Source organism: Mustela nigripes, chromosome 16, assembly GCF_022355385.1.
Source record: "Mustela nigripes isolate SB6536 chromosome 16, MUSNIG.SB6536, whole genome shotgun sequence".
NCBI classification, from domain to species: domain Eukaryota; kingdom Metazoa; phylum Chordata; class Mammalia; order Carnivora; family Mustelidae; genus Mustela; species Mustela nigripes.
In genome coordinates, this window is record NC_081572.1 from 34,708,407 (window position 1) to 34,723,038 (window position 14,632).

General features: G+C 35.4%; 1 protein-coding gene across 8 annotated transcripts in view; it reads right to left on the reverse strand.

The window, feature by feature from the left end:
• The window catches only part of BCAS3 (BCAS3 microtubule associated cell migration factor), a 592,158-nt gene that overhangs the window by 299,343 nt on the left and 278,183 nt on the right, over positions 1–14,632 (reverse strand). For 5 of the 8 annotated variants that reach the window (XM_059378916.1, XM_059378912.1, XM_059378917.1 and 2 more), the window contains exons 17-18: positions 9,237–9,281; positions 1,024–1,148 (exon numbers count right to left, since the gene is read on the reverse strand). In XM_059378916.1, coding sequence (XP_059234899.1) covers positions 1,024–1,148; positions 9,237–9,281 — 170 coding nt within the window. The remainder of the gene's footprint in view (positions 1–1,023; positions 1,149–9,236; positions 9,282–14,632) is intronic. The other 3 variants (XM_059378918.1, XM_059378915.1, XM_059378919.1) reach the window with 1 other exon arrangement.

Here is a 14,632-nt window from a genome sequence, read left to right on the forward strand (position 1 = left end):
AGAGGAGCAATGGTTACCATAAAAGATGGTTCTTAGGGGTGCCTGGGTGGCTCAGTTTGACTGTCCGACCCTTGATTTCAGCTTAGGTTGTGACCTCAGGGTCATGGGATTGATCCCCGTGTCAGGCTCCATGCTCAGTGTGGAGTCTGCTTGAGATTCTCTCTTTTCCTCTCACTCTGCCTCTCCCCTTGCTTTCACACGTGCTCTCTCTCAAATAAATAAATAAATCTTTTTAAAAAAATGACTCATTTATGAGCAGGAGCCTGTTTTTATCTTTTAACTTATAACAGGGCAAAGGTGTTGGTGGTGGTTTTTTGTTTGTTTCTTAATGTCAGGACAGCGCTTTAGAAAACCCGGATTCGACAAACCATAAGTGACTCTTAATCTCACAAAACAAACTGAGGGTTGCTGGGGGGAGGGGGCTTGGGAGAAAGGGGTGGGATTATGGACATTGGGGAGGGTATGTGCTTTGGTGAGTGCTGTGAAGTGTGTAAACCTGGTGATTCACAGACCTGTACCCCTGGGGATAAAAATATATGTTTATAAAAAATAAAAAATTAAAAAAAAAAAAAAAGAAAGAAAACCCAGATTCAAACTCGGATGCCATCACTCCCTAACTAGTGCTTTCAGCTAAGATATTCAAACTTTTTGGATTCGAGCTCCTTGTCTCTGAAACAGGGAGAACACCTCAGAGGCAATGGCATGGAATTTGCTTGTCACAAATGTAAGTATAAAATAATGGAAAAATGCAGATTGGAATGGAATTAACGATGTTGAGGACACTGGTAGACTGTCATCAACAAAGCAAAATACATTGGATGGGCAATTAATTTCGCATTTATAGTGAGAGGATAGCCTTTGTCCTTAATGAGGCTTGACTAGTTGAGGAGAAACGTGCTAACTGAATGGAAAAATGGATTCAGAGAATACTGGGTTCAAGATTATTCAAGAAGAACTACTATGACTTTCCCTCAAGAAACAAAAATTATAAGTGGCAAGTTTAATCTACATTAAGCTCCATACCTTTTTCTCTTTTCAGACCTGCATTATTTGCAAACCACGATCTGGATGTCCCGAACATTGCAGCCACACAAAATTCTCCGCCCATCGATTTGCTGGGTGAAATTTGTGGAGGTGGTTTAACTTTGCTTAAAAAATAAAATGATAGTAAAAAACAATTAACCATGATGGAATCACAGACCTCAAGACAGTAACATTATTTTCTTTAAAATTTCACCTCTGAGAATTCAAACCCTCCAATGTGGACATGCATTTTGCCTTAAGTGATAACTAGTGCTGTGAAACTATATTCTTCAGTAGAAGTACAATTAGTACAGAATTCTGGAGTATTATCACAATAGTAACATATAAAAACAATAAAAATTAACCCCTTTTTGAGGTATGTGTTGGTGAAATCCAAGTCCCTTCTTTTCAGATGGATAACATTTCCTTGAAGATTTTAAAGTGGAACAATAGAACCAGTGTAAGTATTTCACAGTAATAAAATCATTTATCATTTCATTTTGATATATAAGATGTGGGACTGACAGGACAACTGAATGGAGACAGCATGTATGAAAATAATGAGATGATACAGAATGAAACCCCGCAAATGGTTCAGCCACAATGCTACATACAGTTAGACAATGTAGGGGGAGAAGCTCAAATGTTCTAATGCAATCATATCCACTAATTAAACTATTTGTTTATTTTTTTTTCAAGGCTTTGTGAAAACAATGTGTGTTTCTGCTCTGTTCTTCACATGTTTGAGGACGCCTTAAATCACTAATGTAACTACCATAAAAAAGTACTTGCTTTCCTCTTTGTTTTCTCCAAATTAGCTTGTATACCATCACTTCTAATATCAACCTTTCATCTTCTGTGAAATTCTAGTATTTCTCTTCTGATTTGGCAAAGGCCACCTCAAAGCTCACTGGCAATTCTGCTGGCCACCTCAGATAAATGGTGGTCAGACTTTCTCTAATTCACACACCAGAAAATAGCCTCACTGCATCCTGGTCAAGATCACAGCCCAGTCTGGACACCAGAGCTCTGATGTTCCTACACTGCTACTCAGTCTCCAGTGTCAAATAACATCATTTCTACCTTCTTTTGTTCACTGTCCTTTATCTCTTTATCTTTTAGTAAAGTATGATTAGGTGGAGAAAGATTGGGTTTGGGAGCCGAGAAGAAACCTGGATGCTGCCACTTCTTAGCTATGTGACTTTGGTTGAGTTATTTAACTTCTTGGGGCTCAGATGGCTAATATGTAAAATAAAAATAGTAACGCCTATTTCATAGGGTTATTTTAAGCATTATTTGTTATTTATTTCTGTTATATTTCTTATTACTTGTTCTTTGTTCTCTAAGTGGGCTCTGTGGCTAGAAGTACCATCTGAGTACTTCTTAGATATACAAATATTCATCAAGCCACACTCCAAACTCTGGGGGTAGGGCCTAATCATCTGTGCTTTTAGTTTCAGTAATTTTTTTTTTTTTTAACAAGACCTTCAAGAAATTCTGGTTTAAGAACCACTGTATTAGGGCAAGTGCATAAGACAATCACGGCAGTGCCTTCCCATATGATGGTACTCAACAGGGTTAACTGTCTTCTACACGGCACACCACCTTCACCTAATTTTCCAAAACACCAAACTGTGCTTTGGTAATCTCAGTTTCCAGGTCCCTGTGACACCTGAAAGTTTTCCATGTATTTTATTTCCCCACCCTTCTGCTCTGACATCTTCCTCCTACAGAAAGCAAAAAGTTTGGGTCAGAGTCCACTCTGATTGGTCTTTTTGGCTCTCTCTTTGTGCCAAATCTATGGTAATGCCCTTGCCATATATGAAAAGGCCTCTTCTTTTCATCATTAACATTTCTAAATCACTTCACATAAAAACCACACCCCAGCCTAACCTACCAACACCAGTCACAGTCAGACTTCCAGTGACAACGAATTAAGAGACATGGTTTTTAAAAAAAAAAGTGTTTTGATGAAATGAATCTGGTTCTAGAAAGTTTCACATCTTCCTGGTTTCATCTACCACAACTACAATAACCTACCAGTAGAAAAGAAGACTCCCACACCTTGACCCCACCTACCCCAGAACAAACACACACCTTTCCTAGGTATCAGGGTAACCGCCATCAGATTACACTTTCCAGTCATGATGCTCATTGCTGTACTACCTTAGAGTGTAAATTCTCCTTCAAAGCCTTTATTTCCACCATCACTGAACTGCTATCACTGAGCCAATAAGTTCCTATAACTAGCATTTTTTAGTTCCTTCGGCCATTTTTAACCCTTAAGAGTTTGGGGAGGTTGGAGAGAAAGGAGAAAAAAAGCCATTCCAGAATTTACTGAAAGGTGTTTCCAATTACGTAACTATGTGTTTTTACTAGAATCACCATCAGGGAACAATAATACTACAATGTACAAATAAGCTTCATAGGGACAAATTCAAAGCTCTTTGGAAATTACTGCATGCTATTTTTGTTTTTGTTTTTTTAAGACATGTGGTAAGCAATGAGAGAGAAAACACTTCTTCAGAGAGACTATGGCACATATAAAGTATGCCTCCTAAACAGAACTGAAAAACGGTTGCTATTAGGCAAGATAGTTCCTTGATAACACAGTAATAAAGAGTAGAAATACGATAACAATTTATTCTTTGGCCATGCAAAAATATATTCTGTATGTGTTTATTAGCTTCCAGTCTAATCAATTGATGTCAAAAGCTAAAACCTCTTATACTTCTATAACACAACACACAACTCAGCTTCTGAACACACAACTAAAAAGCATCAACATGGTATTATTTTATACAAACTCGCTATCTCCTGCAGGGAATAAGTATCTTATGATAAAGGTATGCTTAAAATTATGTAAAGAATGATCATTTTCTTTTTTTATTTTTTAAGATTTTATTTATTTATTTGCCAGAGAGAGAGAGAAAGAGCGAGCGAGCGAGCACAGGCAGGCAGAGTGGCAGCAGAGGCAGAGGGAGAAACAGGCTCCCCGCCAAGCAAGGAGCCCGATGTGGGACTCGATCCCAGGACGCTGGGATCATGACCTGAGCCAAAGGCAGCCGCTTAACCAACCAAGCCACCCAGGCATCCTGATCATTTTCATTTTTATACACTATTTCTTCTTTTTCCTCTGATGGGGCCTTAATAAATCACATTAGCAAAAGTCTGTGTTTAGTGAGTGATTAAAACAGTTTCCATCCCTGGAGTACCAGGGTGGCTCAGTCAGTTAAGCATCCTACTCTTGATTTTGGCTCACATCATGATCTCAGGGTTATGAGATCAAGCCCCACATCAGCTCTGCACTGGGTGTGGAGCCTGCCTGGGATTCTCTCTCTCTCTCCCTCTCTGCCCCTTCCCAAAGAGTTTTCATCCCTGAGAATAGCTTGCTATTCTCCTCCGTGGTATAGTGCTGTCAAGTGGGGAGGAAGCATATCTGGTGAACATATTCATAGCAAGTCATTTCTACCATCAAACTACATTTGGGACGACTGTGGTATTTAACAAAACAGAATATAAAGATATGTGTCTAGAAGACTTTCAGAAAAATTAAAAGGAGAAATAATATAAAGAAAAGATTATCACTAATTAAGTATTTCTATACAAGGGAAGAAAAATTTCACTTTGATTCATTTTGCCCTTTATCCTAAGTTTTAAAAGGACTAACAAGGAATTTGGAATGGAGGCAGAACTGAACTTTTCCAAAATAACCCAGAATATTTCTAATGCAAAATAACCTTTTGTTGGCAGAAAAATAAAACACTGAAAAATGATACATATGTGAAAGGAACAAAAGATAAAAGTACTAGCCTTGTAAATCATGTTCACTTCTATACTGGTGACCCAATCCTTTTAGAAAAGCATTCCAATACTACCTTTTCTCCTGTCTTCCTCTCAACATCTCCCTTTATCCTCCAAAAGGGGCTTAATAAATCCCATTACAAAACATTTGCAAGTTTTAAAAGAAGACCTGTGAGTGTTTGGAGGCCTTCCCACATTTATTTATTAATTTATTAAATAGTCCGATATAAAAAATAAAATTCCAATGTATATGGCACCCAGAAATTTAATTGTGTTGATCATGGTTTTAAAGAAAAACAAAACATACTGATGGAGCTCATGGACTCCTCTGAGAACTCCTGCTCCTTACTCCCCTGAGTCCATCATAAATAGCCTCATGTTCAAGAATGAAAAGTAAAATTTGGCTTAATTTGTGAGCAGTGTATAAAAGAAAAATGGAATGAATTCAACTTTCATTATTATTTTTAACTTCCATTTATTATTTTTGCCCTACTGGGCAAAATAATGATTATAAAAATATCATATTTACTAAACTCAATACAAGAGAACAACATAATAAAAAGTAAAACAAAGAAAAACAAAACAAGGTACTAAATGAAAACTCAGGAGTTTCACTCTTTTTCACTTCTATTGGGAGACTTAACCACCTAACTATAGCATGAGAATCATTTTCACAGCTATCATAAGTTCTGGGGCTATTAACATTATGACCTCTTTCAAAATACTTACAAAGACTATTGAAGTTACCCCACTGGCTTTTACTATATTATATAATCCAGTCAGATTAACATATCAAATTTCTCTAGCCTCTTTTTCTCTCTACATCCTACTACAAAGAGAAAAAAGCAAAACTCTAATAATATCTGCTTTAAAATTACAGAAAAATTATGTCCTTCTGGGTAAATCTACTACATCCCATAGAATAGGACGTAAGAGGAGCATCTGCACATGGCATGAAAAGCAGCAATGACGTCCACTGCCTTGTTTAAAGGACACAAACATGGAAAGAGTTAAATTGGGATAGAAGCACTGTTTCTTTCCTTTTCCACTGTAAATGTTAATACAATATTGCTGTAAGAATTACAAGTGGTATGTTATAATATCTTTGCATGTAAGAAAAAAAAATCTTATCTTTATATTCCTCGCTGTGATTGAGCTTTTAAAAGGAATTTAGAAGGTTTTTTTTTCACTCTAAACTTTGTTTTTCTAAGAGAAGAACTAAGAGGGAAACTGAAACTATTTTATTTTAAATAAAGATATTAATAATATACCTAAAATTATCCTATCACAAATTATTCTTAAAGATCTAACAGATTAATGTAAACTTAAGATTCTCCTCTTTATATAAAACTTTTCTTTCAAAAATGAATTTATAGTATTTTAAATATCCTCAAAAGAACAAGATTAGTTTAAATGAACTATTTACATATATATAAACCGAATAGTCTCAGCACTAATTAAAACTTTAAATATAATTTGATATGTAAGTTTTAATTCTTCTTTAAATTAACCTGATATAACACAAACCCAGGTTATGAGTATGGGATATATTCAAATGGGTTTTCATCTACACTATTATGTATATATTTTTCTTTTGATAAGCAACTAAAAAATAACAGCAGTTTAAACATAATACTACGTGTACACTGGGAGCTCAATAAATACTTATTACTTAATTGTAATACTGGGAGCAAAATTCATTTTAAAAAGTTCACAATGGCTATTTCTCTTAAAGTTTCTATATTAAAAATATGTTACATGTGTGATTCTTTTATAATATTTTACAACACTATATTATAATATAAATTATATTATTATTATATAAAATATTATACAATATTTTACAGTCATTCGGACTCAAATATCCTGGAGGATGCATAATCCCGAGAGTTCAAAAAATGGCTAAAATGTCGAAGACAGTCCGTACAACTTTCCAACAAGCTTATTTTGTTATCAAAAGGGCAGACATTATTTTAAACTGACTCACTGCAACTGCATGAATTTAAACAAACCAGTTTATCAAAGAATAGAGAATTAGTAGAAATTGTGATCTACCAAGAGCAAAATCTTAGCTAAATACAAAGGTTGCTGCTTGAAAGTATTTTAAAAAATTGCATGAAATGTCCATTCCATTTTTTCTTCTAAAATACAAATATCACACTGCAACTGGAAATACTATAAACATATTTATTTGGCATAATGTTTTATTTCATAATGGTAAATAAAAACATCCTCAGGTTGAATGCTAAATATCAAGGAAAAAATAGCAAAGACTATTAAAACAAAGAAACCCTTATAAACAAGCTAGGAGAAGTTGTCAAATTTATATTCATTTTGCTGCCTTAATTTGAAGTTTCATTAACATCTTAATGGGAAAAACATGCACCACTAGTAAAGGAACATATTTTAAAGGAGGATCTTTTAGGCTAGTATAAGTGACTAAAAACGAGTTTCTTGTGAGCTAACGATGGCATCAAACAGACCACAGAGCAGTCTTCTAAGGGACAGGCAATGATTTAAAAGTCTACTATATTTCATATATCCCTTTCTTTAATCTGGCTCTTTTAATCTTGTTTCAACCTCAAATCATTTCTGGTTGACAAGTGCTTTTGCTTAAATTTGAGGAGCACATAAGCTGTTGAAGGAATGGAGTTTTCTGATTTCACATACAACATTAGTTACTCCGTCTTTACTTCTATACTAAAACTTCAATCTCTATTAACATACTAACCCTTTTTTTCTTTGTACTTAGAGAATGAGAAATTTATCCTAAGATGGAATCTAATTTTAAGTTTGGTCTACAAAGAAATGTTGTCCTATGTTGAATCTGGCATTTAAAAACTGCTCATCCGAGCTTCTAAATAAGATACATGTATCTTGTTTGTTTGGGGAAGAAATCTGGTTAAAAAAAAGAATAAAGATTGATTTGTATGGGATTTTTTACTCATTTATATGCTGAATTTCTTTAGAATAGTTTCACAATCTGTGTCCTAATTTTGAGGCTGCATTTCAAGGAGGTTTTTATGATTTGTCGCCCTATTCTTATATGATAATGAAATCTTCAGATGTTCCTGTGGCAGATGACCACTGAAAATAGTTTGCATCAAATTATAGTATACCTTCAAGAACTATTTCAGATTCTTTTTGTCCAGGAGAAAAACAGCTGAGGGGCTTTTCCCTGGGATAATGGGACAGTATGAACAATTCCCAGTAGCAGTTATGAGAACTACACACACACGTGCAGAACTCTTTTAAGTATCCTGTCTACATTTATAAAATTGATATACTTTATATTGCCCCAAATTTCCTTTTGGCTCATTTAACTCTTAAAAGTGAAAAAACAAAAACAAAAACATATGATCAAATTTTTAAAAGCTTCTTCTCAAAAATGGTATTTTTCCCTAAAACAAGAAATAGCAGCAGAAGCATCTAACATTTACTGAGCTCTTACTATGTGCCAAGCACTGTTCTAAGCACTTTATATTGTCAGTTCATTTCATCTTCATAATGAACACATACCGTAGATGCTACTGGTAACTCCTTAACAGATAAGGAAACCAAGAAACAGGGTTTAGAAAATTACACAAGATCATATAGGGAGGTAGTGTGTGAAATGGGGTTTAAGACCTCGATGATCTGATACTAGAGCCCTGACTCTTAGCCATATGTTAAATATACGAGCTCCTAAATATTCTACTTTGCATCTTTACATAAAAGTATTAAATATGCTGTTTCTTTTCCATGACCATCATATCTAAGACTGATAAAATTGTATTTTAGGCAATGTAACTTAAGAACTTATTAAATAAATAAGTTACAGTGAGGAGGTGCCAATAACTCAAAATAATAAATTATTTAGGAGCTTTTATTTGAATCACAAATTTCCTTATTATGTGGATCCTTAAATAGCTAAACTTCTAAATAAATAAAGAACAGAAAAGAATGTCAGAACTAACTCTATTCCTTTGGTACCAAATAAAATGCAATAATATTTATAGGGTATTTTTAGTAGACCTTAAATATATTTATATTTCAAAATAAATCACATCTTTGAATGTTCAGCACAATGTGTAGGGAGCTTCTCTATCATTCTCGAAGCTCTAAACTTGGGTGTTAGCCTTGTCTTCTAACATATGCTAGCATTATGAGAGGATCCTTCTAATTTCTTATTTTTAAATATTAATCTGTGATTTTTTTTAATAGACACTTCAAGAAATGAAGTGAAACCAAAATGCCTGCTCTTGTAAAGCTTAAATATCAACATTCATGTTCCATTCTACAAATTATTCAGTAATTTGGTGCATCTATCTGTGATCAGGCCATGCAACTGAAAACAAAAGTACAAAACAGAGTTACTTTCTGAGAGTACAGCAAATGAATTAGGCATGCGGGACTGAACTGGGACTCACCATGGAGCTTTTATGGAAAAACACCCCGCTCCAAACAGATAAGGCCTTCATGGAAAAGGGGGGAAAATGCACAAAAAATTAGAGGAAAACTCATTTCACATTAACAAATACATGTATATCATACGGTTATAGAGTATGGATAAATAACTGAAAAAATTAGTAATCATTTGCTATTCTGCTGCAGATACTAATGAGTCTGATATAACCAATAAACAGATAGACGTGAAATAACAAGTCCCTTAATTTTCATAGGATTAGCAATTTCAAAATGGTCTCTTTCTCCCCCTTTTCTGGAGTACCCCTGTAGGGTTTCTAAAGTAAAATAAAATAAACTTCATTTTAGAGGCACTTAAAACAAAGTACAGGTTAAATGGAATAATTAGATGGAGAAAGGAGTGGGATCAGTAGCAACAGATGTGTGGTTGTAGAACACAAAATGTTTAAAATCAGCTAGAGAGAATGCAATAAAAAATTTGATAAGCATTTTTCACTCTTCTTGGTTGCAGCCTCAGGGCCACAGAAAGCATGTCTTTTCCAAGCTACTCATTTAAAGTACATTGAACTGGGTATTGCTGGCCAAAGGAACAAACACTAAATAAAAGTAGTATGATTTATTTCCATGTAGGGTCGCATTCCAGAAAATCAGCATTTCTCTTAATAGTGATAGAGGCTGGCTTCTTCCACCTGGCCTGCTTTGGGCTAGGTTGGAATACCAGAAATGACAGCCACAATTGCTTATTTTAAATATAACTGGGGATGCAAAGTCAGACTTCATGGATACATGTATTTCTTACTAATATTCTATTCACAGCCATTTCTAGCATGCTATGCGTATTTGCACACAAAGAAGATGGGCCGATTTAATTATATACAAAATCAATTGTTCCTATAGCATCTGACATGTGGAAGTGAGACACGGATTGAGAAGGAAAGCACACTGGCAAAACCTGGGTATTTTCTTTTTCAACTTTGGGGCTAAAAACACCTCAAAAATAAAAATTCCTGCTAATTGATTAGCATTCATCTGCCAGTGGATTGAGTTTCACAAACAGAAACTTAGGGTAAAAGGTTTTCACAACACTGAGCACAATTCTGAGGACTGAAGCACAAAAGAAACAAAGGAGGGAACAGAGAGGGAAGAAATACTAATTAGAGAAAAGTGAGCTGGAAGTATTGAGAGATTGAAGAAAAAAGCAAAGAAACCTCAAAAATGGTGTCAATGCAAAGCAAGAAAATCTCTTATAGTTAATGTGACCACAACCAAAGATAGGATGTTGTTATTCACGCTAAAACAGAGGATGTTCAAATTTTCTTAATCATGACCTGTAGAAATACATTTTAAGGTGCAAGCTGGTGTATACATGAATACACATAAATTGAAATAATAATTTAATGAAGGTGGTTTTTTTCTGTCATCAAACTTACTCTTTTCTATTTCAATGTATTATAAACATTAATGCTGGGATTTTGTTACAATGAAGATCATACATATTCTGGCGGGGTAGTCTGAATGGGGCCTGAGATTCCATATTTCTAACAAGCTCCTAGCTCATGTCAAAGCTGCTTGTTTGTAGAAACAACAGCAAAACTGCATTTTATTTTATTCTATTTCATTAATGACAAAAAAATCAGTCAAAATCACCTTATCTGACTTCATGATTCACAAATTATATTGGAAACAAAGTGTTACTGGAGCTCACAATGCACTCTGATGAACCCAATTTTAAATACCTGAGACCACGCGAAGACTCCAATCTCAATAACATGGTAATGCCGTGCAGAAAGGATCAGAAAATGGAAGCTCCCATACGTTTCAATATGCCCACAAATGCTTCCAAAATGAAGAGGTTACTATTACCATACAGTACCCAACTTCCTTTAAGTTTCTTCATTAGGCAGGGCACACGATACAGTCCAATAGTTCAAATGATTCTGACAGAGCAGCTGACCATCTGGAACATCTAGACATGAGTGGCTCTTCAGTGTATGTTATGTCAACACTGAGAAGTCTGCCATCTCATTCTGAATACCAGACTACAGCTAATTTGTTGTAAAACATTTGAAAGTTTTATCTTCATCCTTTATGCCTTAAAAGGCTTCTCTACTGACCCCCAAAAACCAACTAAACAAAAATGAAACAAAACCTTCAAGTTTCTACATTTCAAAAGTCTAGCTGATATTCCCTACCTATAGCGCCAGTAAGTACCCTTTTTCTAGGTTAAGGTTTCCTTATGTATCAAAAGGAAATATGTATTTGCCAAACAAATTAAACACAAGCTTTTAAAAAAAACCTCCTAGATTTTCCTTTCAAGGCAATGGCAGCGTATGTTAAACCAACGAAAGATTTCAACAGCCCTTTCCTTCCCCACAATCCTAACTCTCCAGACACTGTAGTAAACAGGCCTGTACCAAGTAGCAGCCTCGTCAGATTTAAAGACAATAATATAGGTCTCACTGTTCACAACATAACCCAATTGTGGGAGTTAAAAGTAACCCTTCTTCAATCAAATAAGGATCAACTGGCTAACACAGTTCAGGGAGAAAACAGAGAGCTGGAAGAAACTGAATGAGGACCCTCTCTAGTATATGCTTGGCATGTTCCCAATTTTCACTTACCCACTTCTTAGCCACCCCTGTAAACTGGACCTCTGCCACATACATGTAAAAGAAGAGCCACAAACTCCAAAGAATCAAGAGTGGCTGACATAATTACGGACTTCGTATGGGTAGTGTCAGCTGTTCCTTTGAAATGTGCCTGCTTCATCTTTCCTCAGTAGCAAAAGAATGAAAATATAAAGTCACAAAGGACAGGCTCATGATCCAGCTGTCTTCACCTATGACTTCCCCTCCCCCTTTAAAATCCCACAGTTGTAGTTTTACATGAGGACACTTAGGAGGAGGAAGACAGTATATGAGTGGGAGTGTACGCTGAATTAAAATGGTCTGTATTAACATATGCAACTCCAATTATGATGTTCAGATATCAAGAATTTCTGTGTTTTTCTAAATACTATTAAGTTTCAGCCAGTTTAACAAGCCTGCCATAAAAAACCTATTCACTCTGCCACAGTTATATCCTTTTTGAGCTGAATTCTGATTGAAAAACAACAGGACTGGCCAAGAGATTAAAAATCCAGAAATATTTTTTATAGACTTATTTATAGTACAACGTGAAACTACTTGACCATTAGTTCTCAACAGGTTTCTTCTGGAGATTCTCAGAAGACAAGAAGGAATTATGCTTCATATCATAACAGTAATGCCATGTAAGTTTTTAAATGCTGATTCATTTTGTTGAATGCGACATAATACCACAAAAGCTTTGTTTTTACTAGCTGAAAGGAAGGCAAACATGAAGATTTTTTAAAATGCAAGGGAAAAGTAAAACTAGATTTGATTTTGAATGTGCTAAAGTCTCCTATAACTCGAACCTCATGGTAAAAGGTATAAATGATAAGGTTCAATCATCTTTAGAGTTAAAAAAAACTAGTTGGAGTCAAAGAGGAAAATTCTATGAACTTACTCTGAAAGTCCTATTTTTTAACTGATCATTTCATTATCATTTAACAGACATCAGAATAGCCTATACTTACTATGAGCAACTATATATCAACAAACTGGACAATCTAGCTGAAAAGGAAAAAATTCTTAGAAACACAACTTACCAAGGCTGAATAACAAAGAAACAGAAAATCTAAATACACCAATTATTAGTAAGGAGATTGAATCAGTAATCAAAAATCTCCCACTGAAGAAAAACAAAGGACCAGATAGCTTCACTGTCTTCACTGTAAAAATTTAACCAAACTTTTGAAGAATTAACACCAATCCTTAAACTCTTCCAAAAATTCTTGGGGTGCCTGGGTGGCTCAGTCATTAAGCATCTGCCTTCAGCTCAGTTTATGATCCCGGGATCCTGGGATCCAGCCCTGCATTGGGTTCCCTACTCAGCAAGAAACCTGCTTCTTCCTCTCCCTCTCCCCCTGCTTGTGTTCCCTCTCTCGTTGTGCCTCTCTCTGGCAAATAAATGAAAAAAAATCTTAAAAAACAAACAAACAAACAAACAAAGTCTTCCAAAAATATCTGAGGATAGAACACTCTCAAACTCATTTTGTGAGGCTAGCATAGTCCTGATACCAAAACCAGAAAATAACAGCACTAGAAAAGAAAACTACAGACCAATATCCCTAATGAGTATAAGATGGAAAAATTCTCAGGAAAGCACTAGCAAACCAAAGTCAGTAGCGCATTAGAAAGGATCACTCACAATGATTAATTGAGATTCATCCTGGGGATGCAAGGATGGCTCAACATAACACAAAGCAATCAGTTTGATACATTACATTAGTAAAATGAAAAAAAATCATCTGATAATCTGACACAGGAGAAGGATTTGATAAAATTCAACATCTATTCATGATTAAAAACTCCTAAGAAATTAGGCATATAAGGAATGTATCTCAACACACTAAAGACAAGCACATCATACTCAATGGTGAAAGGCTGAAAGTTTTTCCTCTAAGATCAGGAATAGGGGGCGCCTGGGTGGCTCAGTGGGTTAAGCCGCTGCCTTCGGCTCAGGTCATGATCTCAGGGTCGTGGGATCGAGTCCTGCATCGGGCTCTCTGCTCAGCAGGGAGCCTGCTTCCTCCTCTCTCTCTCTCTCTCTCTCTCTGCCTGCCTCTCCATCTACTTGTGATCTCTCTCTGTCAAATAAATAAATAAAATCTTTTAAAAAAAAATCAGGAATAGGACAATGGCACCTACTCTTACCACTCTTTTTCAATATAGTACTGGAAGTCCTAGCTAGAGTGATCAGGGAAGAAAAAGAAATAAAAAGTATCAGAACTGGAAAGAAAAGAAGTAAACCATCTGTTTGTAAATAACATAACTTTATTTATAGAAAATCCTAAAGACTCAACCAAATAACTGTTAGATCTAAACAATGAATTCAGTAAAGTTGCAGGTTATAAAATTAGCATACAAAAATCAGTAGTGTTTCTACACATTAAGAACAAATTTTCTGAAAAAGCAACAAGTGAACCAATCCCATTTACGATAGCATCAAAAATAACAAAACACTTAGGAATAAATATAACTAACAAGATGGAAGATCTCTACTCTGAAAACTACAAGACACTGATCAATGAACTCAAAGAAGTATACAAATAAATGGAAAGGGATCCTGTGGTCATGGATTACAAGAATTTAAAAAAAAAAAAAAAAAAAAAAAAATGTCAATACTGGGGCACCTGGGTGGCTCAGTGGGTTAAAGCCTCTGCCTTCGGCTCAGGTCATAATCTTGGGTCCTGGGATCAAGCCCTGCATTGGCCTCTCTGCTGAACGGGGAGCTTGTTTCCCCACCTCTCTCTGCCTGCCTCTCTGCCTACTTGTGA